At 50.7% G+C, this 26,916-nt stretch overlaps 2 protein-coding genes across 3 annotated transcripts in view; one reads left to right on the top strand and one right to left on the bottom strand.

The window, feature by feature from the left end:
- The first annotated feature begins 770 nt into the window (after positions 1–770).
- SCLY (selenocysteine lyase) overlaps positions 771–26,916 on the top strand; it is a 126,744-nt gene continuing 100,598 nt past the window's right edge. Inside the window, exon 1 of one of the 2 annotated variants that reach the window (XM_075917846.1) lies at positions 771–1,227. In XM_075917846.1, the coding sequence (XP_075773961.1) occupies positions 1,137–1,227 (91 nt within the window). In that variant the 5' untranslated portion in view covers positions 771–1,136. The remainder of the gene's footprint in view (positions 1,228–26,916) is intronic. The other variant, XM_075917848.1, reaches the window with a different exon arrangement.
- AIRE (autoimmune regulator) overlaps positions 10,618–26,916 on the bottom strand; it is a 28,453-nt gene continuing 12,154 nt past the window's right edge. The window contains exons 8-14 of the mRNA XM_075917873.1: positions 25,337–25,452; positions 24,561–24,657; positions 19,570–19,761; positions 17,752–17,873; positions 16,101–16,197; positions 15,094–15,162; positions 10,618–13,015 (exon numbers count right to left, since the gene is read on the bottom strand). Of these exons, the coding sequence (XP_075773988.1) occupies positions 12,935–13,015; positions 15,094–15,162; positions 16,101–16,197; positions 17,752–17,873; positions 19,570–19,761; positions 24,561–24,657; positions 25,337–25,452 (774 nt within the window). The 3' untranslated portion in view covers positions 10,618–12,934. The remainder of the gene's footprint in view (positions 13,016–15,093; positions 15,163–16,100; positions 16,198–17,751; positions 17,874–19,569; positions 19,762–24,560; positions 24,658–25,336; positions 25,453–26,916) is intronic.

Here is a 26,916-nt window from a genome sequence, read left to right as displayed (position 1 = left end):
TGGCTGCGAGCGCTGTCAGCAAACGTCCCCTCCTGGCAGCTGGTTGGATACTAGCTCGGTCAGGAAACGTCTCCTACCAGCCCACTGGGTGCTAGTTTAGTGACAGCTCATTGGACACTAACTCGGAAAAAAATTCCCCTTCGGGCAGCCGATTGGCCGCCAGCTCAGTCATCAATCGGCCCTTTCTGATAGCTCATTGGACATTAGCTTAGTCAGAAACCGTCCCATCCTGCCAGCCGATTGGCCGCCAGCTCAGTCATCAATCGGCCCTTTCTGATAGCTCATTGGACATTAGCTTAGTCAGAAACCGTCCCATCCTGCCAGCCGATTGGCCGCCAGCTCAGTCATCAATCGGCCCTTTCTGATAGCTCATTGGACATTAGCTTAGTCAGAAACCGTCCCATCCTGACAGCCGATTGGCCGCCAGCTCAGTCATCAATCGGCCCTTTCTGATAGCTCATTGGATATTAGTTTAGTCAGAAACCGTCCCATTCTGACAGCCCATTGGGCGCCAGCTCAGTCAGCAAACGCCCCTAGTGAGCGCTCATTGGCTGCCACTTCAGTCAGCAAACGTCCCCTAGTGATAACTAGCTAAGGCAGGAAATATCCCCTCCTGACAGGCGATTGGCTGCCGTCTCAGTCTGACGATGTCCCTGTCTGACAGCCCATTGGCCTTCTGCTCAGTCTGCAACTGTCCCGTTGACAGCCCATTGGCTGTCAGTTCTGCCAGCGAACACGCGGGGGCGCTGCTGCTTTCTAGCAGCCGCCCCCTCCCTCTCCCCGCGCCTGTGCTGCGGGCTGTTGCGGTCTCGAGGCAGGAGCCCGCAGCACGTGGCCTGTGTGCTGGTTGCAGTCAGGCCGCGCTGCTCCACGCCCGAGGGGAGGGCGCGGCAGTGGCGCTGCTGACAATCACCCCCAGCCCCGCCCGCCGAGCCCCTGCCCGTCCCCCCCCGGAGCCAGTCTGCAAAGGCAGCTGGGGCAGCGGTGTCAGCCCGAAGCTCAGCTGAGCTGCCCTGGTGCGGACACAGCGCGCCCAGCCCGTGCCGGGCTCCCGACTGGCTACACTGCAAAGGGGGCCCCGCTCCCAACATGCATTGACGTTTTACCGCCGTGTCCCCAGGCTGCGGGCTTCTAATATGCAAATAAGGGACTCGGCGGCGAGTCCGCTCCTGTCGCTCTCGGAAGGAAACTGCGGGCAGAGACCAGCGCTGATGTTTAAGTTAGTTGGTAAGTCGCTTGGCAAATTCCCTCTGCTCTCCAGCGAGTGACGGCGGAGAGCTAGAGCCCGTTCTCACGGCAGTGTCTGGCCCGGGGCTGACACGTGCAGAAAGCCCAGGGGAGTCCAACAGAAGCAGATCACTTATTCGCTTGGCCTAGCAATGGAAGAATGTGGTAGGGCTCAGAGGGGATGTGTTTTCACACTTAGAATATTATTGCAAAGATAATTTTCTGTTAGATATTTTTAAGGGCGATTTATATTTGGTAAAACCCTTATTTATTGACAGAAATTCTGTAGTGACAGCGTGGTTATTGCCTTATTGGGGCTACAGAACACTTTTCCTTCTGTCTAAAGCAGAGAGTTAGAATTAGAACATTACATATGTTGTTTAAATATTGGTACAATTTTAATTTCACTTATGTGTAGGCTTATTTCCGGTTGACTGTTTTGGTTTATTGCTTTAGGCTTGGGTTTATTTTAACTTGAAATGGAGTTTTTAATTGAGGTTTGCTGAATTGGCATGTCTGACATGAGGTTTGCTGAATTGGCATGTCTGACATGCAATATTTCTGCATATTTTTCTACAACCAGTATTCAAATTGCTTTAATATTTTAGATAGTTTTAATAATAGGGTTTATTTATCTTATGTTATTTTGTCATCCTATTGTTGCTCATGAAACTATTAATTTGTGGCCTTTAGTTTTTGTTTTAAAAATAATTGTTCTTAATGTTTGGATTTCAAATTAAGCATTGTTTGCAGTTTCACGCTTGGGTTTATATTTTAATTTCTGATTGGATATTTAAAAGATTGTGGACTTTATGCTATAATTTGGACAGATTTAGATTATTTAAATGGACTTGGAGTAAAACCTGATACAGTAACTACTTAATTTTAAACCCTGATCAGGTGGGAGAGATGAGCCTGGCCTTTAACTGAGCAGGAACAGAGGGATGGCCCCTGTGAGGGGCTGGTCCAGGTTATGAGGGTGCAATCCCACAAATTTGTCTACCTCACCTCAACTCCCCCCCCCCCCCCCCCAACCAAACAGAGAGGCTGGTGACACCCCAACTGGCCAGTGGATGTTACTGCTGCTACATGGGAAACACTCTGTGCGGTAGCCACAACTGGCAACTGCTTGTCACTGCTGCTCCATGGGAGACAGGCAACCTTACTGGCCACCACATGTCACTGCTGCTCTTTAGAAGCTGGACTCTGTGCATTACGCCCAACCCACCACTGGGTGTCACTGCTGCGCCAAGGGAAATTTGCTATGTGCATTACACCAACTGGCCACCAGGAATCACTGCTGCTTCTTAGGGTAGTGCACAGTCTCTAGCACCCAACTGGTCATCAGCTGTCACTGTTTCTCTTTAGGAGCCAGATTTTGTGCATTATCCCAACCCCACTGGGTATCTCTGCTGCTCCAAGGGAAACATGATCTCTAAGCATTACCCAGCCTGGCCACCAGGTGTCACTGATGTGCAAAGTGAAACAAACTTTTACAGTAAACTTCCCATAATCCAGCACCTTTAGGACCCAGGGGGTGCCAGATTATCAGATATGCCAGACTATCGGAAGGGGGGGCTATGAGGGGTCTGGAGTGGGGGGGGGGAAATGCCACCACAGACCCCTCATAGCACCCCCTTCTGGTAGTCTGGCTCTGCCCCAGGCGTCCCTGATTCAGCCACTGCTGGTCAGTTTCAGCAGCGGCTGAATCGGGGACGCCTGCAGCAGAGCAGCTGGAGTGCTGCCGGGTTGATCCGGTAGCACTGACCCTTGGCGCCGTGAGACCAACCTGGCAGCACCCCAGCTGCTCTTGGGGACACCTGGGGCAGAGCAGCTGGGGTACTGCCGGGTTGGTCCCACAGCGCCGCTCCTCGACGCTACTGGACCAACCCGGCAGCACCCCAGCTGCTCTACCCCAGGTGTCCTCAAGTCAGCCACTGCTGAAATTGATCAGGGCTGATTTCAGGAAGCCCAGGGCAGAGCAGCTCTGCCCTGGGCTTCCTGGAGTCAGCTGCTGGTCAGTTTCAGCAGCAGCTGAATCGGGGACAGCTGGGGTGCTGCCGGGTTGGTCCCGCAGCCCCGAGGGGCAGCGCTACGGGACCTACCCGGCAGCACTCCAGCTGCTCTGCCCCCGGCTTCCCCGATTCAGCCGCTGGTCAATTTTAGCAGTGGCTGAATCGGGGAAACTGGGGGCAGAGCAGCTCCAATGGTCCGGCTGCCTGGAGCACTTCCAGGTTCTTGATGGTGCCGGACCATCAGGAGTGCCGGACCATTGGAGTTTTACTGTAATTACCTTATTGACCAACAGAGGTCACAGAGAGGGTGCTGTTTTAGCTGGCCACCAGTGATCTCTGCCTGACTTAGGGGAGTGGCTAGGTACAGGTATTACCTGTCCTCCATCTGTCCAACTGAGGTCATTACCCCAAGGAGAGAGGCCCATCCAAACTGCCCAGCATGGGAGGGGTCACTACTGCAATAGTGGGAGGACACACAACATGCTTCCCTAAGTGCTTCTATGGGGGCAGTACATACTGTATTGCTGGCCACCTGGGGTCACTGCTGCAATGATCATGGTGGGAAACAGGGGTGGGCTGATCCGGCCCATGGAGGCCCTGCCGCTCCCCCGCCCTGAGGCCTGTTCGGGTCTGGGGGCGGGGGAAACACACAAAGTTTCCTCCGCCCTTCTGGGAGCACATAGCACTTTGAAGTGCCAGTTGCTCCTGACAGGGCTGTAAGAGACTTCATGTGCTCCTCTGCCGCCAAGCTCTGACTGGCCTGCGGGCGGAGGAGTGTGCGAAGCCTCCTCCTGCCTTGCAAGGAGCATGCGGCACTTCAAACGCCACGTGCTCCTCATAGGGTGGGGGTAGGGTGGAGGAAACCGTGCGCTCCTCTCCGTGTACCCCCAACCCAAGTCAGATATGGCTCTCAGCCAGTAAGTAGAACAGAAGGTTTGTTCATTGATGGGGATACAGCACAGCACAAACTTGTTAACACAGGAACTAGAAGCAGTTAGTACAATCCCCCTGGGGGGGAGGGGCAGAGCCAGCACCCGCCCCCCCCATCCTAAACCAGTCTCATTCGCCCTCCCAACAACTGGTCCAAGCACTGCAGGCAACCCCGCCTCCTCTTTTGTGGGGTTAACTCCTCACTGCACATGTTGACATACAGGTGACACCTGCATAGCGAAATTCACAAATGAGGCTGCTCTGCTGTTCTGACAGCCAGAAGTGGCCACCCTTTCGCATTCCTCCAGGGAAGGGATTTTCATGCCTTTTTCATTCTTTACTTTTCTAGTAAGGAATACTAGACTATTTTTTCTCCATTTTTTTCTCCTTTCCTTTCCCTCCTCATCCCCTCTCCTTCTCTACTATTATTTGGAACCCGGACCTCTTAAACTCCATTCATCTGAAGAAGACAACTCACAAAAGCTCATAATTGTAAGTTGTCATGGGATAAGAGGAAATATCCTTTCATGGACTGAGAACAGGTTAAAAGACAGGAAACAAAGGGTAGGAATAAATGGTAAATTTTCAGATTGGAGAGGGGTAAGTAGTGGTGTTCCCCAAGGGTCAGTCCTAGGACCCATCCTATTCAACTTATTTATAAATGATCTAGAGAAAGGGGTAAACAGAGAGGTGGCAAAGTTTGCAGACGATACTAAACTGCTCAAGATAGTTAAGACCGAAGCAGACTGTGAAGAACTTCAAAAAAATCTCACGAAACTAAGTGATTGGGCAGCAAAATGGCAAACGAAATTTAATGTGGAAAAATGTAAAGTAATGGCACATTAGAAAAAATAACCCCAACTATACATACAATATGATGGGGGCTAATTTAGCTACAACTAATCAGGAAAGAGATCTTGGAGTCATTGTGGACAGTTCTCTGAAGACATCCACACAGTGTGTAGCGGCAGTCAAAAAAGCAAACAGGATGTTAGGAATAATTAAAAAAGGGATAGAGAATAAGACGGAGAATATCTTATTGCCTGTACAGGCAGTCCCCGGGTTACGTACAAGATAGGGACCGTAGGTTTGTTCTTAAGTTGAATCTGTATGTAAGTTGGAACTGGCGTCCAGATTCAGACACTGCTGAAACTGACCCCAGTTCTGACTTACATACAGAATCAACTTAAGAACCCCAGGCGTCCCCAAGTCAGCTGCTGCTGAAACTGATCAGCAGCTGATTCCAGGAAGCCCGGGGCAGAGCAACTCTGCCTGGGGCTTCCTGTAGTCAGCGCTGGTCAGTTTCAGCAGAAGCTGACTTGGGGACGCCTGGGGCAGAGCAGCTGGGGTGCTGCTGGGTTGCTCCAGTAGCGCCACTCCTCGGTGCTACTGGACCAACCCAGCAGCACCCCATCTGCTCTGCCCCAGGCGTCCTGATTCAGCTGCTGCTGAAACTGACCAGCAGCGGCTGAATCAGGACCTGGGGCAGAGCAGCTGGGGTGCTGCCGGGTTGGTCCAGTAGTGCCCAGAACGGCGCTGCAGGACCAATCGGCAGCGCCCCAGCTGCTCTGCCCCAGAGTCCAAAACAAAAGCCCGGTCTGCTGGGGGGGGGGGCACACTAGCTGCGCCCCCCCCCCCCAGCAGACCAGGAACACGGGGAGCAGAGCCGCAGCGGCAGCGGGGTGCTGCGCCTCTGAGGCTTTGCTCTGGCAAAGCCTCAGAGGCGAGGGACCCCGCCGCGGCTGCGGCTTCAGTCCCGGTGCCTGTGGTCTGCTGGGGACGGTCCCCAGCAGACCACAGGCACCCGGACTGAAGCCGCAGCCGCAGCCGTGGGGGGTGGGTCCTCAGCCTGGGGCAAAGTCTCAGAAGCGCGGGAACCCGCCCGGTGCCCCTGGTCTGCTGGAGACGGTCTCCAGCAGACCAGGGGCACCGGAGCAGCTTACGAACGGGGCTTTCTCGCCCCGACCTCCGGGGCGAGAAAGCCCTGTTCGTAAGTGCGGATCCGACGTAAGTCGGGGACTGCCTGTATGCAAATCCATGGTACTCCCACATCTTGAATACTGCGTACAGATGTGGGTGCCTCCTCTGAAAAAAGATATACAATAAAACTCCTGTTGTCCAGCATCCAGTGGTCCGGCACTCCTGATAGTCCGGCACCAACTGGAACCCAGAAGTGTTCCGGCCAGCCGGACAATTGGAGCTGCTGTGAGCCCCATGAGCGCTCGCAGCTGGTAAAGGGAAGGGGGAGGGGATTATACCCCTGTGACAGGTCTGCCGAGACACGCACTGCGTCCAGGTGGGGGGTGGGTGGGGAATGGCACAGTGAGGGGCAAACCCTCCACCGTCTTGCAGGAAGGCGGGGGAAGCCCCGCGCCGCTGCCGAGAGTTTCCGGGAGGGGAGCGGGCTTCCCACCCCCCAGACTGCAGTTACTGCCGAGCGGGGGGTAAGGGACGGCGCTGCAGGACCAACCAAGCGGCGGAGCAGAACAGCTGGGGTGTTGCCAGGTTGGTCCTGCAGCGCCGCCCCTCCCCCCCTGCTCGGCGATAACTGCAGTCTGGGGGGTGGGGAGCCCGCTCCCCTCCCGGAAGCTCTCGGTGGCAGTGTGGGGCTTCCCCCGCCTTCCTGCAAAACGGCGGAGGGTTCACCCCTTGCTGCGCTGTTCCCCACCAACCCCCCGGATGCGGTGCAGGTCCCGGCAGACCTGTCACAGCCCCCTGCCAGAGTACCTCCCGATACTCCGGCATATCTGATAATCCAGCACCACACAGATCCCAAAGGTGCTGGAGTATCGGAAGTCTACTGTACTAGCATTAGAAAAAGTTCAGAAAAGGGCAACCAAAATGATGAGGGGTTTGGAACAGGTATCCTATGAAGAGAGATTAAAAAGACTGGGACTTTTCAGCTTAGAAAAGAAGAGATACTAAGGGGGGATATGACAGAGGTCTATAAAACCATGAGTGGTGTGGGGAAAGTGACTAAGGAAAAGTTATTTACTTGTTCCCATAATATAAGAACTAGGGGACACCAAATGAAATTAAGCGGCAGCAGGTTTAAAACAAATAAAAGGACGTTCTTCTTCACACCGCGCACAGTCAACCTGTGGAACTCCTTGTCCGAGGCAGTTGTGAAGGCCAGGACTATAACAGGGTTTGAAAAAGAGCTAGATAAATTCATGGAGGTGAGGTCCATTAATGGCCATTAGCCAGGATGGGTGAGGAATGGTGTTCCTAGCCTCTGTCTGTCAGAGGGTGGAGATGGGTGGCAGGAGAGAGATCGCTTGATTATTACCTGTTGGGTTCACTCCCTCTGGGGCAGTTGGCATTGGCCTCTGTCGACAGACAGGATACTGGGCTGGATGGACCTTTGGTCTGACCCAGTCTGGCCGTTCTGATGTTCTTATAATGCCATCTATGTTTTTTGTTAGTCTCTAAAGTGCTGCAGGACTAGTCATTAAGCTTTTTCTAGAAATGTTCATCTTCTTACTCTGACTTCCTGCAGTTTTATTGTGACCCATTTACCATATTTAATACATTATTAAAAACAAAATATTAAGTCTGTTCATGTGACTTCACTGTTGCCTGCATTGGTGCTTGACACAAATGGCTAGCTCAGAGCCAGCGGAGAGCAGGCAGCGGTTGTTCCTGTGAAGTCTTTTACACACAAGTAAAAACCAATATTGTGCTACTTCAGGAAATTGGAACAGAGCACAGTTTGTGATGCTACGTCCCTGTTCCAGCCATGTCCTCCTCGCTGAGCCAGTTCTGCACCCTGCAGGGAGTCATTATGCTTTAACAGTGCTGTGGTGCTACAGAGAAGATGAGGAAATATTCCCAACTCCTGAGTCCCCAGTGTCTCCATGGGTTTGGGTCTCTGGCTGCCAGGCTGAGCTGGGCCCTGCCTGGACTGTGGCTCCAGGTAGATGCTGGGCAGGGTTTTCTAGCCTCAGTCTCTAGACTGAGCAGGCTGTGAGGAGGGATGGGAGGCTGCTCTTGGCTGGAGTCTTGCTGCCTAAGGAGTGAGAGCTGTGGCAAGATTTAGAGCAGAGGTGGGGAAACTTTTTTGGGTCATGGGCTATTGACCCCCAGGGAAGTAGACTTGGTGTGCTCCAGCCCCACCGTGGTATAGCAGCAGGGCTGGAGTGCCAGCATAAGCTCCCCAATTCTAGGGAGGAGCCCTGAACCTCAGGGGCCAGATCCAGACAAGCCGGGGGCTGCAGATTCCCCATCCAGATTTAGAGCAAGTGGTTCAGCAGCTGGGAGCCTGCATACTAAGGAGCAGGTTGTGCAGTGTGTAGCACCAGCGTAATACTCTGGGACAGGCTTTGCTAGGTGCTGGCTGTAAGATGGGAGCAGGGTCAGGGAGGGTGCAGGAAATAGGGGCCCAGTGGTTATGGGGGGCAGCAGTCATGAGCTGAACCCACATGTTAGCTTGTGACACCCCCATTCATCTCTTCACCCATCCATGTGTCCCGCTATCTGTACACCTCTAACTATACACCTCTATATACACCTCTAATTATCTGTATACCTACGCCCATCTCCATATGTGTCTCTGTCTTGATGGCCATGCAGTGTCTAGCACAATGAAGCCACAACCCTGAATGAGGCTTTTGGAGGCTGCAGTAAAGGAGTGGGAGTGTGGATCCAGGCAGCTCCAGTTCTCACTCCACTTCCTCTGAGCCCAACTGGATTTCATGCTTGTTAGTCCTAGAGTTCGTGGCCTCATAGACACCTGAGTGGCCACTCACACGGTGACTCAGTTACAATAATAATCTTCTGCAACTCTGTCTGAAAATTGGGGGGGAAGGAGCAGCCCCCTGAGTATGGCAGGCCATATACATCTTTCCCAGTATGGCAGAGATCATGCCCATAGGCAGATAATACCTGCTCAGGCCATGGGACACTGGGATGGGGGGTGGGCAGGGGACAAGGCTACATGCCTCTGAGCATGACAGGCGATGTGGACCCTCTCATGCGTAACATGGGGCACATGGCTTCTTGAGAGCATCTGGATCCTACTTGCAGCGTGGGAAACCATGGGGTCACTATCCAGCATGTGGCTCTGCTGAAGGCCCTCCACATCATCTCCAGCATGTCTACTTTTTCCTCCTTGGATCGCTGCAAGAGGAGGAGGCTCTGTTACCAAGTGATGGGATGTATACTGACTTAAGAGCTTGGAGGAGGGATGAGAAACCTACATCTGGGCTGTAAATTCTAGAGGAATTGATTATAAGATAGGCACACCCATTCAGGGGTCAGATCGATCATCCAGCTAGTCCAGTATCATTGTGTATGATAGTGGCCAGTGCTGGATGCTGCTGGCAGTTGAAGGTTTAGCAACACCCCAAAGCATAAGGGTGGTTCCTGACCATCTTGGCTGAGAGCTACTGGCAGAGTGCTATCCTCCATGCTGTTAATACCTAGATTAGCTATGTGAAATACAGTACTTCCTTATGTTTGCTTTTAAACCACTGGTCTATTAAAAGCAACAAAAATGATTAAAGGGCTAAAAAAATTGACCTATTAGTGAAGATTGAAAGAACTGGGTTTGTTTTATCTAAAAAAGAGACAAACAGCTTTCAAGAATCTAAAAGGTTGTTCCCTAAGACTGGAAGATAGCTAATGTGACACCAATCTTTAAAAAGGACTCTAGAGGTGATCCTGGCAATTAAGGATGTTAGAAAGTCTAACATCAGTACTGAGCAAATTAGTTGAAACTATAGTAAAGAACAGAATTGTCAGATATATAGATGAACACAATTTGTTGGGGAAACATGGCTTCTAAAAATGGAAATCATGCCCTACTAACCTACTAGAGTTGTTTGAGGGCATCAGTAAGCGTGTGGACAAGTGGGATCCAGTGGATATATACTTAGATTTCCAGAAAGCCTTTGACAAGGTCCCTCGCCAAAGGCTCTTAAGTAAGCTATTGTGCGATAAGAGGGAAGGTCCTGTCATGACCTTCTAAGTGGTTAAAAGATAGGAAACAAAGGATAGGAATAAATGGTCAGTTTTCAGAATGTAAAGAGTTAACTAGTACATGAGTTTGCACTGGGACCAACCCTATTTAACATATTCATAAATGATCTGGAAAATGGGATAAACAGTGAGGTGGCAGATGATACAAACCAAAGCGGACTGTGAAGAGCTTCAAAAGGATCTCACCAAATTAGGTGACTGGTCAACAAAATGGAAAATGAATGTTAATTTTGATAACTGCAAAGTAATGCATATTGGAAAACATATTCCCAGATTCTCTGGTCTCCCCCGGACAAGGCACAGAGATGGGGTAATCCCCTCCCACTCCTGATGAGCAGTGCAGACACTGAACCACTTCCGTGCTAGGAGGATGCATTTTTGGGGCACAGCACCCAGGAAACCAACCCCCAAAAGGGATCAGACCCCCAAATAAATCTTTCAAAGTTTTGCACAAAAAAAGCTCATGTGGATGTTCACTCTCTTTATCAGTGAAAGCAAGAATATGCACACTGATTGCTTCCCCCTCCCCAAAAGTAACAGTTATTTACACTGCACTTGATAGTAGACAAAAATAACTTCATTAAGTACAAACAGTAGGATTTAAGCAGTTGCAAGTGAAAACAGACAGATCAAAGTAAGTTACAGAATTAAAACAAAAAGACCCACATAGCTAGTTCTCATACACCAACGCTTATTACAAACTCTCCCTAAAACCTGCTCTTTCTTCAGGCATGCTTTCAAGTCATAGCTGATCTTTTTCTCTGACTTGGGTCTCCAGCTCTCCTCTTGGGTGTGTGTCACTCACCAAAGACAAAAAGTACCGATAGCTTCCCATTGTTTTTATAGATTATCCCTGGGTGGGAATCTTTTGTTCTCTACACCCACCTTCCATGGAAAATTACCTGGTCAAGCTGATATCCCATTATCAGGTGATATGGTCATATGTCTTTCTAGGGCTGCCACTGCTTAGATTTAAAGGACGAACAAGGTTGTTCTTTTGCTGTTAAGTTGATGACCCAGTCATTAAGGCTGGGGGCGGGCCATTAAGGGCTTACATTTGCACATTTAAAACCATAAACCATCTCATACCTCATAGTTCTAAATTTACATATAATAATGATACATTCACCCATGTATAAACAGATCCAGCAGATTGTTGCATTAAAATGGATAGGTTCTATGAGGTATTTTATCCAAAGCATCTTCAAGGTAGGCCTATTTGTATTTATAAGCCAGTTTCATAAAGTAAGGAGGGGAACCATCACAGGGAATCTCAAGATAGGGGGCTGTGTGAATGGGAGTGCAGGAGTCAGGGTAGGAGTTGGGGGGGTCTCAAAGCAGAGAGTTGCATTGGGGGGGGAGGCGGAGAGCAGGAGGCTGGGTGTGCGTGTGTATGGGACGATGTGAGGCTGGGGCAGCCCACTGCTGGGTTATCTTACCTGGCTGGTGGACGGGTCCCTGCCCTGATACTCCTGTTTGCTGCTTCTGCCACAAGGGAGCTAGGGGTTGGCTGTTTGTGGAATCAGCGGCAGTGCAAGAGACCCACTAGCCTGCTGCTCCCTTTCCCTGGCTTCTTCCCAGGGCCACTGGCAGCGTGCGTGCCACAGACTGCATGTGCACTTCCCAGTGTCCAGCGAGAGAGGGGCAGCAGGATAGGTGCAGATGCACCAGGAGCTCAGCTGGGGTGACTCACCTCCCCTACAGTGTGCACCCAGCTGGCCTCTTTCACACCTGCCTGCCTCACCTGGCTGCACAAGCAGGACCACCAGTGCCAGTCTGCAGCAGGAGTTCCAAGAGCGCAGCAGGGAGAGCACGCTGCAAGCCACACTGTGAGCTTCTCCCTGCTACGGAGTTCCCCAGCCAGCTCTTGCTGGAGCGCTGCACCAGGGCACACTTCCTTTCTTTCATCTCTTGTCTCCCCCAGCTCCAGCCCTGCTGCTGGCCTGCCAAGATGGCTATCCCCAGCCTCCTGAGACCAGTGGAGATGCTGCTGCCATGCCCAACCAGTGTGAGAACTGCTGATCTGCTTAGTCTGTCTGCTCCCAGCCCTGCTGTTGGCCTCCTCAGCCCCCTGTGGCCAGCTAAGAAGCTGTGCCTTGTCCAGGTTGTCTACTCGCAGTCCCTGCCCCTCTTCTGACCTCCCTCACCTCAGCCTCTGCCTGGATGAAGTGTGCCCTACCTTTCTACTCCCCTCCCCAGCCCCAGCTCCCTGCAGCTAGCTGAGAAGCTGCTGGCCTGCCCAAGCTGTCTCCCCCCACATCTCCAGTCCTGCTATTGGCCTGCCCAAGATGTCTCCTCCCACCCCCCAGTCCAGTCCAGTTCTCCTGTCTTCAGCTGAGAAGCTGCCCCAGCTCCAGCTGTGCTGCTGGCCTGTCCAGGGTGTCTGCCCCCAGCCTCCAGTGCCAAACTGAGAAGCAGTAGGGCTGTCCTGCCAGCTCTTAAATTATTTTCCTGTGAGAGAAGCACAATAACATAGCAGCAGATGAACTGTGAATACAAGGCAGAAGGAACGGTTCACTGGGAAACACAAATCTCAGGGATGCTAAATCATCGTTTTGAGATTAAGGAGGTGAAGTTTTTATGCCCTTCAACCACAAATCCTTCCCTATATCAACTTGAAACCAGCCCAGTACTGTAACAAAGCAATGGAAGTGGGCGTAAGTGAACAGGGATTCAACACACATATCCCAAAATGTCTGCATCAGATGTGTATAGAGAATCAGTGTCAAGCCCACAGAATCAAAGCAGCAAGTTTGTATGGATGTCCACAATCATAACAGGTACTAGGAGAAAAATCCGTGGGTATCTGACAGTGGCCGAGACATGTTCTGGAATGCCCACTGCAGGATCCCATCAAAGGAGCTCTGGAAGACGAGAGAGGCAGGAAAAGGGTAAATACGTATGTTTTCTGGGATCCTTCAGAGAAGGGGCTGGAGGTGTGGGTGGGGAGGGGGGAGTTGCATAGTTAGGACAGGGGTTTGGGCAGGACAGGACAAAATATGGCCCGTGGGCCTATGGATGCAGTGGGGAGACCCTTCCTGCCCCCTGCACTGCTGAGAAAAGTGGCTGCTGCCAGGCCTTGTTTGAACAGCAGTGATCCTGGGGGAGGGGAAAGAGGCTTTAGGTGTTGCCTCCACCTCCAGTACAATCCCGTTGGCTGGTTTCTTGCCAATGGAAGCTACTTGTTGTCAACAGACATTTTGCGAAGCACCTTCCCTCTCCCCTGAGGCTTGTAGCTATTCACAGACCACGTGGCCCCTGCATCCAGTGCAGGGGCAGGGCAGACCGGTAGTTTGCCTGAGAAGGCTGCTGGCTGTGAGTCAAGCAGGTAAGTTCCCTGGCCAGAGCCTGGTGGGAACTAGGACAAATGTAACCCAATTGGGGCAGTAGGTGGCAGGTGTGGAGGTAAGCTTCCCACTGCTGTTCTGGCAGCAAGGCCTCTACTGCAGCCAGCACTGGGGCTCTGCCCCCCAGCCAGCCTGCTCCCTGCTGCAGCCAGCCCCAGGGAGCCGCCACCCAGGCAGCATGGCCCCCACTAGCACTTGCACCCCCAACATTCCCAGCCCCCCTTTTTTGAGCCCTCCTTACTCCTAAACCATGACTCCTGCACTCTCACACCCCAACCCCCTGTCTTGACTACTGCAAATCACACTCCCAGCGCCCTGCCCGAGCCTCTCCTCATCCCCCAACCTTGACTGCAGCACCCCCACACACTCCCAGCCCCCTGCCCTGAGCCCCCCACATCACAAACCCAGGGGTGGGCAATAATTTTGATCGGCAGCCACTCCAAGAATTTGGAAAGTGGTCAAAGGCCGCACTCTTCCATGATATTAATGGAGGGGGTGCAGGGACTGGGTGGAGGTTGAGTGCAGAAGGGAGCTTGCAGTAAGGGATTGGGGTGCAGGATCTGAAAGGGAGTTTGGGTGAAGACGTCAGTTGTGACCTGGAGCAGGGGACTGGGATGCAGGGGTTTGGGTAGGAGTGCTTTATGACCTGGGACAGAGGACTGGAATGCAGAATCTGGGATGGGCTATGGGGGCTGGGCTTTTGGGTTGTGACCTAGAGCAGGGGATTGGGGTGCAGGATCTGGGAGGGGATATGGGTACTGAGGGTTTGGGTTATGTTATGTAAAATATTTGAAGTGGCCCCGGGCTGCCCGGAAGGGGCGGGGCCAGGATGCTTCTGGGCTTCCCCATCAACAGACCATGATTAGTCTGGCAGTGGGGGAGCCTCTTTGCCCCCCTTCCCACTAAGCACCCATGCCCCTGGCACGGCAGGAAGAGGCTTCGCACGCTCCCCCACCCCCACGCCAGTTAGGGCCTGGGGGTGGGGGAAGCGCACGAAGTTTCCTCCATCCTGCCAGGAACACGTGACACTTTGCAGTGCCGCGCGCTCCTGGCAGGGCGGGAAGAGACTTCACGCGTTCCCCCTCCCCCTAGCCCTGATTGGCCTGCGGGCGGGAAGAGCACGCGAAGTTTCTTCCGCTCTACCCCTGCCTTGCAAGGTGCGTGAGGCACTTCAAAGTGCCACATGCTCAGCGCAGGGCAGGGGCAGAGCGGAGGAAGCTTTGTGCACTCCCCCACTCCCAGGCCGGTCAGGGCTTGGGGTCGGGGGAGCAGGTAAAGTCTCCTCCCGCCCTGCCAGAAGCGTGTGGCACTTCGAAGTGCTACGTGCTCCTGGCAGGATGGAGGAAACTTTGTGCGCTTCCCCCACCCCCGGATCCTAGGAGGCCCTTTTGCCCATCCCTGAGCTAAGGTCTTCGTATGTCTGCATTTGGCCCCAGCTGCCTTTAAGCCTGGATTGGGTGGGGAGCCTTTGCAAACAGAGGTAAGCAGAGTGCCTGTGAATTCCAGGAGCTGTAGGAACTGCTCTGTTCAGATTGTGGACTATTGACTTGCATAACATAAAATCAGAGACATGAGAAGATGAAATAGATTGTTACCTCACCAAGGAGAGAGTCCAGCTCCTCTTTATTCAGGATTGGGTCATTCCCAAGAGACTCTTCCACCACCTGCAATCCAGAACATGGCCAGACCACTCAGTTTCCCAATATGAACATGAGATGTTAAACACAATGGGCCTGAGTCTCTCCCCAGTTACACTGGTTTATGCTGGAGTAATAAGTCTGCTGTAGCCAAGAGGAGAATCCATTCCAGTCAAGCTTATCTGTCACTGAGGGTAAAGAATTTGGTTGCTTCGTGAAGTTTGTTTAGCAGACAGCTCGGCAGTTAGGAAAAGGTGATGCTAGACTCAGCAGAACCTAAGCTGAAGCAGGGCTGTTAGGCAGAAGATTGTGCTTTCATACTTGGTTTAGCATTGTGGTTTTTTCTGGTCCTGTTGACTGAAGTTCTTGGAGTGAATACTGACTAGGCAATTGGCTGTCTTCTCTGTAATCACTGGAGTAGCTAGTAAGTGTGGCGATGTCTACAAAGTGAAGTCCTGTACTATGTGCTGCTTCTTTTAAAAAGGGCTTTTGAAAATTTCACCTCCAGTCTATATCAGGTGATATGGGGCTTACTTTAACCAGAAGGACTTGGAACTGTGTACTAAGTTCAGTGGATCTCTGAATCATGTTACTCTCATAATACATGTTTTACACTATAGCCCTAGACATGTCTGTTTTTTTACAAAAGATGTGGATCATCTAAGAAGGCTGGTCTTGTGATTTAAAGTAGTGTGACCTTGATTCTGCCCCTCACCCTCAATCTGGTGACACTTGAGTAGAGAACAGCTTTTTTTGCCTCCGTTTGATCATCTGTAAAAGGGGGGGGAGCTCCTCATGAGTATGTCTGATTGTACCGTGCTTTGAGAGTCTTTGATGGAAGATGATACGGAAGGGCAAAACATATGCTGGAAGAAATTCCTTTCACTGAAACTCACATTGCTAAGTATCTCTTAAGCACTTTGAACTTCCTCACGTACTGCAAATAAGCCTTGGATTGTACTGACCTTCACTGCTCTTAGAGTAGGATTATCTGAAGCCTCGGTTCCCTCCACACCACTGGTTTCAGAGCTGTCAGAGCAGGACTTGCATAGCAAGATTTCACTGGAACAGAAGATAAAGATTATGGCTGCTAGTGAAAGCATTGCTGCGATGGTGCCTCCTCCCCATGTCTTAGGAGAATTGGCTAATGAATATGCATAAATTGAAGCTGCTTTATGCATTAGTCATGTAACACATCAATTTTACAGTTAAAATGGGCTGAATCGGCACATCCTATTTCTGTGCATGTATCATCCTTGTATGTGAAGTTAGAAATATGAAGTGTGACTGTTTATAGATCTAAATGTGTAAACGAGGACCATTATTGGGTCTTCAGATATTAATGATTTAGTAGTCAAATCAATAACTTGTGAATGGCCTTGTTTGTCCTGTGAACTCAGGGAGTGGTTGGTCCTGAAAAGATGTGACCAGGCTACCTAGTACTGGACTTCATCTTGGTACTAGTAATTTTCCATGGGGATAGGCGATGCAAAACAAAGCATTCCCACCCCGGGGGAAAGTCTGATTGCTTCCCATTACTTGGCCTCTGTCTTCAGCAGACTTTTGAAATCCTCCCCCCAAGAGGATACAAAAGAACTTCGAAGAAGGTTATGGATTCAAGTCAGGGCAAAGGATCCACTCTGATTTGAAGCTTATACCTGTAATAAGAACAGCTATTTAGGGAAAGAATATGCATGTAACGAGTTTCTTAGTAGATTAGAATAACTATGTGTTTTCTATTCATTTTAATTTAGTAACTTACTTTGACCTGACAGTTTTCACTTGCAACCACTTAAATCCTACTTTTTATACTTAATAAAACACTTTTGTTCATTATTGAGCTCAGTGTAAATAATTGTTACCTGGGTGGAGCAACCACTGTGCATCTCTCTTTCATTGATAAGGAGGGCTGACCTAACCTTATCAGCTTTCCCTGTGTAAAAGTTTTACACGGGGTAATATGGATTGGTAGGGAGGTAGTGTTGGTCCCATTTGGGGGTTGGTTTCCTGGGTGCCAAGCCCTTAGAACTGAGTCCTCCCAGAGCTGAAATGGTTCACTGTCTGCATTGCTCTGTGGGGGGGGGGAGAACCCCAACTCTGTGCCCTGACTAAGGGAAACCTGAGGATCTGGCCCGGCAGAACAGGGTGGTGGGGAGCCCCAGAAAGCAAGAAGGCAGGCATCGGTGGCATAATCTGCACACCGAGGAGCAATCCCCAGGGGGCATCTGGAATCGCACCCTTTCACAATCACCCTCAGTCTGGAAAACTCAAGAAGAGCCTTTGTAGTTGTTGGTCTGTAGGATTAGAAAAGGGAAGGGAAGCAGAAGGATTTCAGACAATGTAGAAAATGTCATTGCCATCTTTGGTAGCAAGCCAGTAGCTCTCAACTACTGGCCAGACCCCATAGTGGATCAGAATGCGTGTGCGTCGGTGCTGGAATATAGAACACGAGAGTAAATACCAGAGAACTGGGGAGCTACCCCAAATGTAACAGTCACAGATACTTTGATCTAACTGGAAAGCAGCAGTGTCCAGTGAACTTAACGCCCATCCCTTGACAAATAATGAAATCAGGCACAGTGTGAGAGAAAGCAATGCCTCTGCTCATGACCTCACCTGAGCCGCTCTGCCTGAGCAGGGAAGTGGCAGTGGGAGTGAAAGGCTTTGAAGCACTGGGCGCAGTAGATCATGTCTCCTTCTCCCCTGCAGACTCCACATCTCTCACCAACTGGGAGTTTCTATGGACAGGAACAATGGAGGATTTGAATTTTATTCTCAGCCCCACATTCCGGCTCAGTCGTGAGACCTGCTGGGTCTCGGGTTTGTGCTCTGCCCATCCTTCCCAGCTCATTGTTTGATGTACAGGCCGTCCTCGCTATAAGTCCAAGATATGTTCCAAAAAACTTGGACTTACAGCGAAACAACTTCAAGTGGGGGATTTTTTCCCAGGGCTGACTTCCATTTAAGCAAATTGGGGGGAGTGTTTTACACGACTTATAGCAGGGAATGGGAGGACTTATAACAAATCAGTTCCTACAAATGTCAATGACTTTGGTGTGGAATGGATGTATACTGGGGTGACTTAGAGTGGGGACACCCTGTAGTGTATTCTCTGCCATTAGCCCAGACCTTTCTCCCCCGCTCTTCATAGGGCATGGTACGTGCTCTACTCTCCAGAACGCATGCACTGACTCCATACCTGCTGCTCTGAGTGCTGGGGTAGAAACTTCATGGAGTATTTTGGGGTACATTTGAGCTGCTAGGGTAAGATGAACATGCCTACAGCCAGCTCAGATGAGCTTAATATACTCTCTGGATTAGGAATGTTAAAATTAGGTTAATTTACTAATCAAGTAGTTAATAGAATTTTTATCGACAACTCGATTAGTTGATGGGGTAGGCAGTCTTGCTTGTGCCAGGTCCGGGAAGACTCCTGCACTGTGGCTTTGCAATTTAAAAGGCAGTAGGAGCCAGGGGGAAGGCTTCCTGGTTCCTACTGCCTTTTAAATTGCAGGGCTGCAGCAGCCCCTGTCCGTGGGTGACCAGGGGGAAGCTTGTCCACCCTGCGACCAGGGGCTGCTTTGTGGCAGCCTCCCCTCGCCCCTCCCCTGTGCTGCTGCCTCTGATAGAGGGCGTGGGGAGGACAGGCGGCGCTGCAGAGATGGTGCTGGGGGAACCGGCTTTTTTAACCTGCTGAAACAGAGGCAGCAAGTAGGGTTACCAGATGGCTTAAAAAAAACTACCAGACACACTTGATGTCAGATGGGGTGGAGAGGGACTGGCCGGGAGGGGAGCGGGACTGTCTGGGAGGAGGTCGGGGGGAGCGGGGCTTGCTGGGGGAGGTTGCAGGGGTGGGGAACCAGCCGGCGGGAAGCAGGACTGGCTAGGAGGGGGTCGGGTGGAGCGGGGCTGGCTGGGGGCAGCGCAGGGAGAGAATTGGCCAGCGGGGAGCAGGGCTGGCCTGGGCGCACGCAGATCCCGGGGTGCTGCCTGTCCTGTGCACAGTCCCAGCACGAGCGATTCCACCCCCTCCTCTCTACTGCGTAGTTGCGCACTGCCTGGCTGGTAGACATGCTTGCACTGCATGAGCGTGCCTACCAGCCAGGCAGTATGCAACTACGTACGGATACTCATAATAATAAAACTTACCTAACTAGAAAATACTGGACATTTATATGTCCTGTATTTTCTCAATTTATTTCCTGAACCGAAACCTTAAATACCAGGCTATCCGGTTCAAAACTGGACTCCTGGCAACCCTAGTAGCAAGGGGTGGAGGGAGGAATGCGAGTAGTTGACTCAACTAACCAATAAGCCTAGACTTATCGGTTAGTCAACTACTTGCTTGCATCCCTACTCTGAATCTGAATTCTGTGTACACGTGGGTTTTAAAGGCCCCATAGAGTAAATCACGTGGAAAGCAGAGTCACAAACCAGCTGTCTCTCTGGGCCCAAATTCGGCAATGGCTGGAGGGTTGAGATTGGTGTTACCACTGGCATTGGAGAGGCAGAAGGTGCAGGGAGCAGAGGTTGCTTGAAGGTAAATGAGGCATCAGAGCCTGGTTTGGGTTCTTTGATAAGAATTCTTTCCCCATCTCCAGTTGCCCTTTGTCCATACAGACCCTTCTAGGCACAAACAAAAGTGTAGTTAGTTAGTGCCTATGGCAGAGGTATAGCCAGAAGGGCCGACTTGGGTGGACCCCAACTTCAGATTGGTGGCAAGAATGGAGGAGGTAGTGTAACAGGAGGGATAGGGAACGGGATAAGCCTTGATCCCACTCCCAGACCAGAGCACTGGGGCTCAGTGAGGCAAGCCCCAGCCCCTGATCCCTAGCTTGGAGTGCCGGAGTGCAGATGGGAAAGCCCTGGCCCCTGCTACTCAGCCTGGAGCACCAGGGTGCAGTAGGGCACAACAGGGACCTCTGCAACTGGAGCGTTGGACAGGTTGGCAGGGGTGGGCCTGGGTGTAAAGTGGGTGGGACATGGCCCACTCAGGGCCACCCGTGGCTATGCCCCTGGCCTATGGAGGAGGCACCTCAGACCCTTGCAGTTGGATCTACTGATGACAGTTCTGTATAGATGTACTTCGGTCTCCTGAATGGCTGTACTAGGTGAGACCAATGGTCCCTCTAGCCCAATACGCTGTCTCTAGCAGCAAGAGTCTACAGAACATAGTGTGTGGAGCAATCCCGTGTTCTCCTGGCTTCTGACAGTCAGAGATTTAGGGCCCCCCTCAGACCATGGGTTTGCGTCCCTAACATCTTGGCTAATAGGCTAGTCATTGACCGACTTTTCTCCAGGAATTTATTTAGGCCTTTTTTTAATCCCTATTATACGTTTGGCCTTCCCAATATACCCTAACAATAGGTTAATTGTGCATTATATGAAAAAGTATTTCTTGTGTGTATTAGACCTATTAAGCCTATTCCTTTCCTCACACCTATTACACCTATTTGATCCCTGGCTTTTGCATTGTGGGAAAGGGTAAATAACTTTCTTATTCATTGTTTTCACATCATTCATGATTTTATAGATCTCTATCATCCCTACTTAATCATCTCTTTTTTAAAAACTCAGCAGTCGTAATCTTTAGTCTCTCCTGGCATGGATGTCTTTCTGTACCCGTGTTCACCTTTGTGCTCTTCTCTGAACTTTTTTCAGTTGCACTATAAATGATTTTGAGATGGGGCAATTAAACCTGGACACAGTATTAAATGTGATGGAGCACGGATTTGTATAGTGGCATTGTGATATTTTCTATTCTATGTTTTTATCCCTTTTCTGGCATTTCCTAACGTTCTGTTCATCGTTTTGACTGCTGCTGTACATTGAGTTGAACACAAGAACGGCCACACTAGGTCAGACTAAAGGCTCATCTCGCCCAGCAGTGCAGATGCCCCAGAAGGAGTGAACAGCACAGGGAATCACCACGTGACCCTTCTCGTGCCATGCATTTTCAGCCAATGACAAACAGAAGCGAGGGACAGCCAGCATTCCTACACACCCTGGCTAATAGGCATTGATGGACCTATCCTCCCTGAATGTATCTACCGTAAACTCTCGAGTATAATGCGCACCTGCCTTTTAACGTCCGAATTCTGGAATAAACTGAGCTCTTATCGATAATGCACCCCCATTGCACTCGCGATTTTACAGTCCCGCTCGCACCTGCAGGCTCGCCCTGGAAAAGCGCCCGCAGCACGAAACCTGCTCCCTGCCCAGCTGCTCGTGCACCGGGCTGAGCTCACGCCTGCTGCGGGGTCCCTCCCTCCCCTCCCTGTCTGGGAGCCTGGCTGAGCTCGCGCCTGCCCCAGCGGCCCCCTGCCCAGCTGAGCTCGCGCCTGCCGTGGGGGCCCTCTGCTCAGCTGCCGGTGCACCGTGCTGAGCTCACGCGTGCCGAGGCGGCCCCCTGCCCAGCATGGTACACCGGCAGCTGAGCGGGGGGCCCCACAGCAGGTGCGAGCTCAGCTGGGTGGGGGCTCCCGCGGCAGGCGCGAGCTCTGTACAGCACGCTGGCAGCTGGGCAGGGGGCCCCACAGCAGGCGCGAGCTCTGTACAGCACGCTGGCAGCTGGGCAGGGGGCCCCGCGGCAGGCGCGAGCTCAGCTGGGTGGGGGCTCCCGCGGCAGGTGCGAGCTCTGTACAGCACGCTGGCAGCTGGGCAGGGGGCCCCACAGCAGGTGCGAGCTCAGCTGGGTGGGGGCTCCTGCGGCAGGCGCGAGCTCTGTACAGCACGCTGGCAGCTGGGCAGGGGGCCCCGCGGCAGGTGCGAGCTCAGCTGGGTGGGGGCCCCGCGGCAGGCGCGAGCTCTGTACAGCACGCTGGCAGCTGGGCAGGGGATGGTTAGGTAAAAACTTTACAAATTGCCTCGTATGTATAATGCGCACCCTGGTTTTAATCCTTAAAAACCGGGGAAGAAAGTGCGCATTATACTCGAGATTTTTACGGTAGTTCTTTTTTGACCCCTGTTAAAATCCTGGTCTTCACAACATCCTCTGTCAAGGAGTTCCACATGTTGACTGTGCGCTGCATGAAGAAAACTTTCTTCTGTTTGTTCTAAACCCGCTACCTATTAATTCCATTTGGTGACCCCTAATTCTTGTTATGGGGAAAAGTAAATAACTTTTCCTTATTCCCATTTTCCACACCAGTCAGGGTTTTATAGATCTCTATCATATCCCCACTTAATCTCTTTTCTAAGATGAAGAGTCCCAGTCTTTTAATCTCTCTTTATATGGCAGCCATTCCAAACCCCTAATAATTTGTGTTGCCCTTTCCTGAACTTTTTCTAAAATCAATATATCTTCTTTGACATGAGGCGACCACATCTGTATGCTGTATTCAAAATGTGGACACACCATGATCTTATGTAGAAGCAATAAGATATTTTCTGTCTTACTCTCTATTCCCTTTTTAATGATCCCTAGCATTCTCTTTGCTTTTTTGACTTCTGCTGCACATTGAGTGGATGTTTTCAGAGAACTATTCACAATGTTTCCAAGATCTTTCTTGAATGGTAAGAGCTAATTTAGATCCCCCTATTTTATATGGAATTATGTTTTCCAATGTAAAATAATGCATGTTTTTCAACATTGAATTTCATCTGCCATTTAATTGCCTACTCACCCAATTTTGCAAGATCCTTTTGTAGCTTTGTGCAGGCAGTTTTGGATTTAATTATCTTGAAGAATTTTGTATCATCCGCAACCTTTTCCGGCTCACCCCCTTGATCCTTAGAAGACCCTTCTATTTACCTTTCTCCATTGTGAAAATGGATAATTTATTTCTACCCTGTGCATTTTAATCAGTTATTGATATGAAATGTAGCCGTGTTAGTCTGGGGTAGCTGAAACAAAAGACAGGACTATGTAGCACTTTAAAGACTAACAAGATGGTTTATTAGGTGATGAGCTTTTGTGGGCTCATCTGATCTGAGGAAGTGGGTCTGGCCCATGAAAGCTCATCACCTAATAAACCATCTTGTTAGTCTTTAAAGTGCTGCATAGTCCTGTCTTTTGTTTCTGATATGAAAGAGGATTGTCCCTTCACGGGAGCCAACAGCCTTGCCATGCCCCTGGGAAGTTGGAGTGGGACCCAGTAGAAGGGGTGGGGCCTTGGATGGAAGGGGTGGAGCTGGGGATAGCCAGCCCTCCACACTGCCCAGAGCACATCACGCCCCCTCCCGCCATTCAGCCCTTCACACTGTCCAGATCACACTGCCTGGTTCTAGTATCAATGTAAAGGACCCAGGACTGCAATAGCAGAGCCCTGGAGCAGCTGTCCCCTTCCCTCTCCACCCCCCGCCCGTGTTGGCGGGCCTGCGCCTCTCTTAGCCCATGAACACTGAGCTTCCTTAAGAGTCTTTGCTGAGGAACCTTGTCAGAGGCATTCTGAAAATCCCAAGTACACTGTATTGACTGGCCCACCCTTCTCCATGGTGTGCTTGCTGGCACCCACAAGGAATTCTAATATGTCCCTACTGGGGGAAGCAAGGCATCCCAACAGACTGCAGAAACTATGAGCAAAATCTTGCCCACCTTTTCTTGTGTAGGTACAAGGGGAAGAAGAGGGAGGCCATAGAGCAGTGGTTCTCAAAGTCTGGTCTATGGACCACTAATGGTCCATGATCATCCTGCAAGTGGGCTGCAGGCTTGGGGCTCCCTGCTTTCCCTTCAGTGAGGAGCCTGTGTTGGCATTCCAGCCCTGTGCCCTACCTTGCAAGATTGGAGCACCAGCACCAGCTTCCTGGTGGTGCGAGGTGGGGGAGCCTTGTCTGCTGGATCCAGCTTGTGGAGGAAGGAAGCGGCTCTGTGCGCTGCCACTCCTCCTCCCCCCAGCTGGGGGAACAGCAACTCAGGAAACGGCTTTCCTGGAGGCTTTCCACTCTGCACCCATTGGCTGGAATCAGACACTGGGAGCAGCAGGGGGGAAGCGCCTGGAAGTGGTGGGTGGCACAGAGCCAGGTAAGCAACCCCCATCTTCCTTATGCACCCCCTCCGGCTGAGGCCCCCTGACCCCAGCCCACTCCTGCACCCAACCTCCCACCCAGACCTCCCCCACCTTCAGCCTGTTCCTGCACCCAACTTCCTGGGCAGGCACCCATCCCCAGCCCGCACCCCATGCTCCCACCCCCTCCTGCACCCATTTTATCATCCTGGATGGTTAGCTGGTGGTTTGAGGAAAGCTCTGTGTTGAGCCAGGGTGGGGGTGGGGTGGTCCACAGATCACAAAGTTTGAGAACCATGGCAAGAGGGTTCAGATGTCACATTACATATGAAGCAGGGTAATCCCAACAGCACCTGGTGCACGATCCTCTCACTTTTGCCCCGTTTCTGCCTAGGGCACATGAGAAGAACAGCGTGGGGTTAGCAATAGGGGTGTAGTTGGATGCAGCTACATTTGGTGAATCAAGGCTCCTATCTATACCTGTGTCTCAGATGGTAGCTCTTTGGCCCGCTCCTCTTCTATGCGCTGATCCTGCTTCGCTTTCTCAGCTGAGCAAGAGATGCACCTCCATGTTCCACTGGCCAGAGTCAGATGGCAGAAAAATAGCCATGTCAATGTTTAGGGGGAACAGAGAAACGAGGAAGCAAAGCCAGCCTGTGTTTACCACAATGGTGCTTTCTTTTAGTTCCAAGGGATTTGGAGACTGAACTCATTGGTCACAGTTGTGTAAGGCAACAGTACTGTCTAGTGGCCAGTTCTGTGAACAGCAATGCATTACAATGAAGCTATGTTGATTTTACAACCTGCTAAGAACCTGCCCAAGGTGTAGTCCTCACACGCCCCTGCTAGGGATGTAAGAGTTGAATTGGTTAACCGGTTAACCTATAAACTTACACTTAGCCACTGCAGCCCCAGTGCCCTGTGGAGCCAGGAGCCCCAGCAGCTCCGCAATTAACTGTGTAGCCAATAGGAATTTCTGTTGGTTACGTAGTTAATATTTTTTTCCATTTCTCACATCCCTAGTCCCTGCCTGTGTAGGAAGACTGATGCCTTCCTGAATTTAGGACAATAAGATTTTGTTTTTATTTTAAATCTGAGTAAGAAAATCCAGCAAAATAATATACAATTATTTTAGCTTTTTTATCCCTAAACTGAAAATCCTTCACTTTCTCCCCATTGCTGGACCAGAGCAAGCTGACGGGCTGATAGAGCAGTGAATACTTGCTGAGGGGATTCCTGGGAATTCTTGTTATTACCTTGGAATTTCTGTCAGTGGGGGCACGAGACAGGCCAGGTGGAAAGCTTTGGGGCAGCCGTCGCAGCAGATTAGCTCCCCTCCATCCCTGCACATTGCGCATTCATCATCGTTCTTCTGACCCAGGGAGGCAAACAGCACATGATGTAACAGAAGGTCAAAGCACAGAGAACAGACTCAGTGCCAACTTACTACTATGGTGATCCGTAACACTAGCTCAGGGGTTCTCAAACTGTGGGTCAGGACCCCAAAATGAATTGTTGACCCTGTTTTAATTGGGTCACCAAGGCTGGCTTTGCCTTGCTAGGACCCAGGGCTAAATCTTAAGCCTCAGTCCCATTTCTCAGGGCAGAAACCCTTGGGCTTCATCCCTGGAAAGTGGGGCTGGGGCTGAAGCCCTTGAACTTTGGCCTTGCCGTGCTCTTCCCCATCAGTGGCATTCAGGCTCATGTGTCAGTCCCCCTTCCTGGGTCATCTATTAATTTTTGTTCTCAAAAGAGGGTTGCAGTGAAGTTTGAGACTCCCTGTACAAGCTCAGTGCAATTCATTATACAGCAGGACAAACTGAATTTGGTCATAAGAACAGCCATACTGGGTCAGACCAAAGGTCCCTCTGGCCCAGTATCCTGTCCTGACAGTGGCCAATGCCAGATGACCCAGAGGGAATGAATAGAACAGGGAATCAGCAAGTGATCCCTCTCCTGTCGCCCATTCCCAGCTTCTGGCAGACAAGAGGCTAGGGACACCATTCCTGCCTATCCTGGCTAATAATAGCCACTGATGAACCTGTCCTCCATGAATATATCGAGCTCTTTTTTGAACCCTGTTAAAGTCCTGGTCTTCACCACCTCTTCTGGCAAGGAGTTCCACAGGTTAACTGTGTGTAGTAGAAATAAATATTTCTTTTTGATTGTTTAAAACCTGCTGCCTATTAATTTCATTTGGTGACCACTAGCTCTTATGTTATGAGAACAAGTAAATAAATTTTCCTTATTTTCTCCACACCACTCACGATTTTATTGACCTCTTTCATATTCTCCCTTAATCTCTTTTCTAAAATGAAAATTCCCAATCCTATTAATCTCTGCTCATATGGAAACTGATCCATACCCCTAATCATTTTTATTTCTGTTCCTTTTCCAATTCCCACATAATCTTTCATGAGATGATGCAAACATGTCTGCACACAGTATTCAAGATGTGGGTGTAGCATGGATTTATATAGAGGCAATAAGACATTCTCTGTTTTAGTCTCTATCCCTTTCATAAAGATTCCCAACATTCTGTTTGATTTTTTTAACCGCTACTACACACTGAGTGGATGTTTTCAGAGAACTATCTACAATGATTCCAAGATCTCTCTCTTGAATAGCTAATTTAAACCCCATAATCTCGATCTGTTGAAAAAGGTTATGTTCTAACACAGATAACTAATTAGTGAACCCTTGCTTTCAGATATCACAAAACTAATAGCTGGAGCAAAACATTAGCATCCTGGACTTCAGAAGATGCCTCTTGTTTCTCCCTCCATGACGGCTGTACAGTAAACAGAGGAGAGCAACTGAGGGAGGTCACTGCACA

The sequence above is a fragment of the Pelodiscus sinensis genome, unplaced genomic scaffold (genome assembly GCF_049634645.1).
Source record: "Pelodiscus sinensis isolate JC-2024 unplaced genomic scaffold, ASM4963464v1 ctg41, whole genome shotgun sequence".
In the NCBI taxonomy this organism is placed as follows: Eukaryota; Metazoa; Chordata; order Testudines; family Trionychidae; genus Pelodiscus; species Pelodiscus sinensis.
Note: the sequence above shows the minus strand (reverse complement) of the source record. Positions and strands in the feature narration are given on the sequence as shown.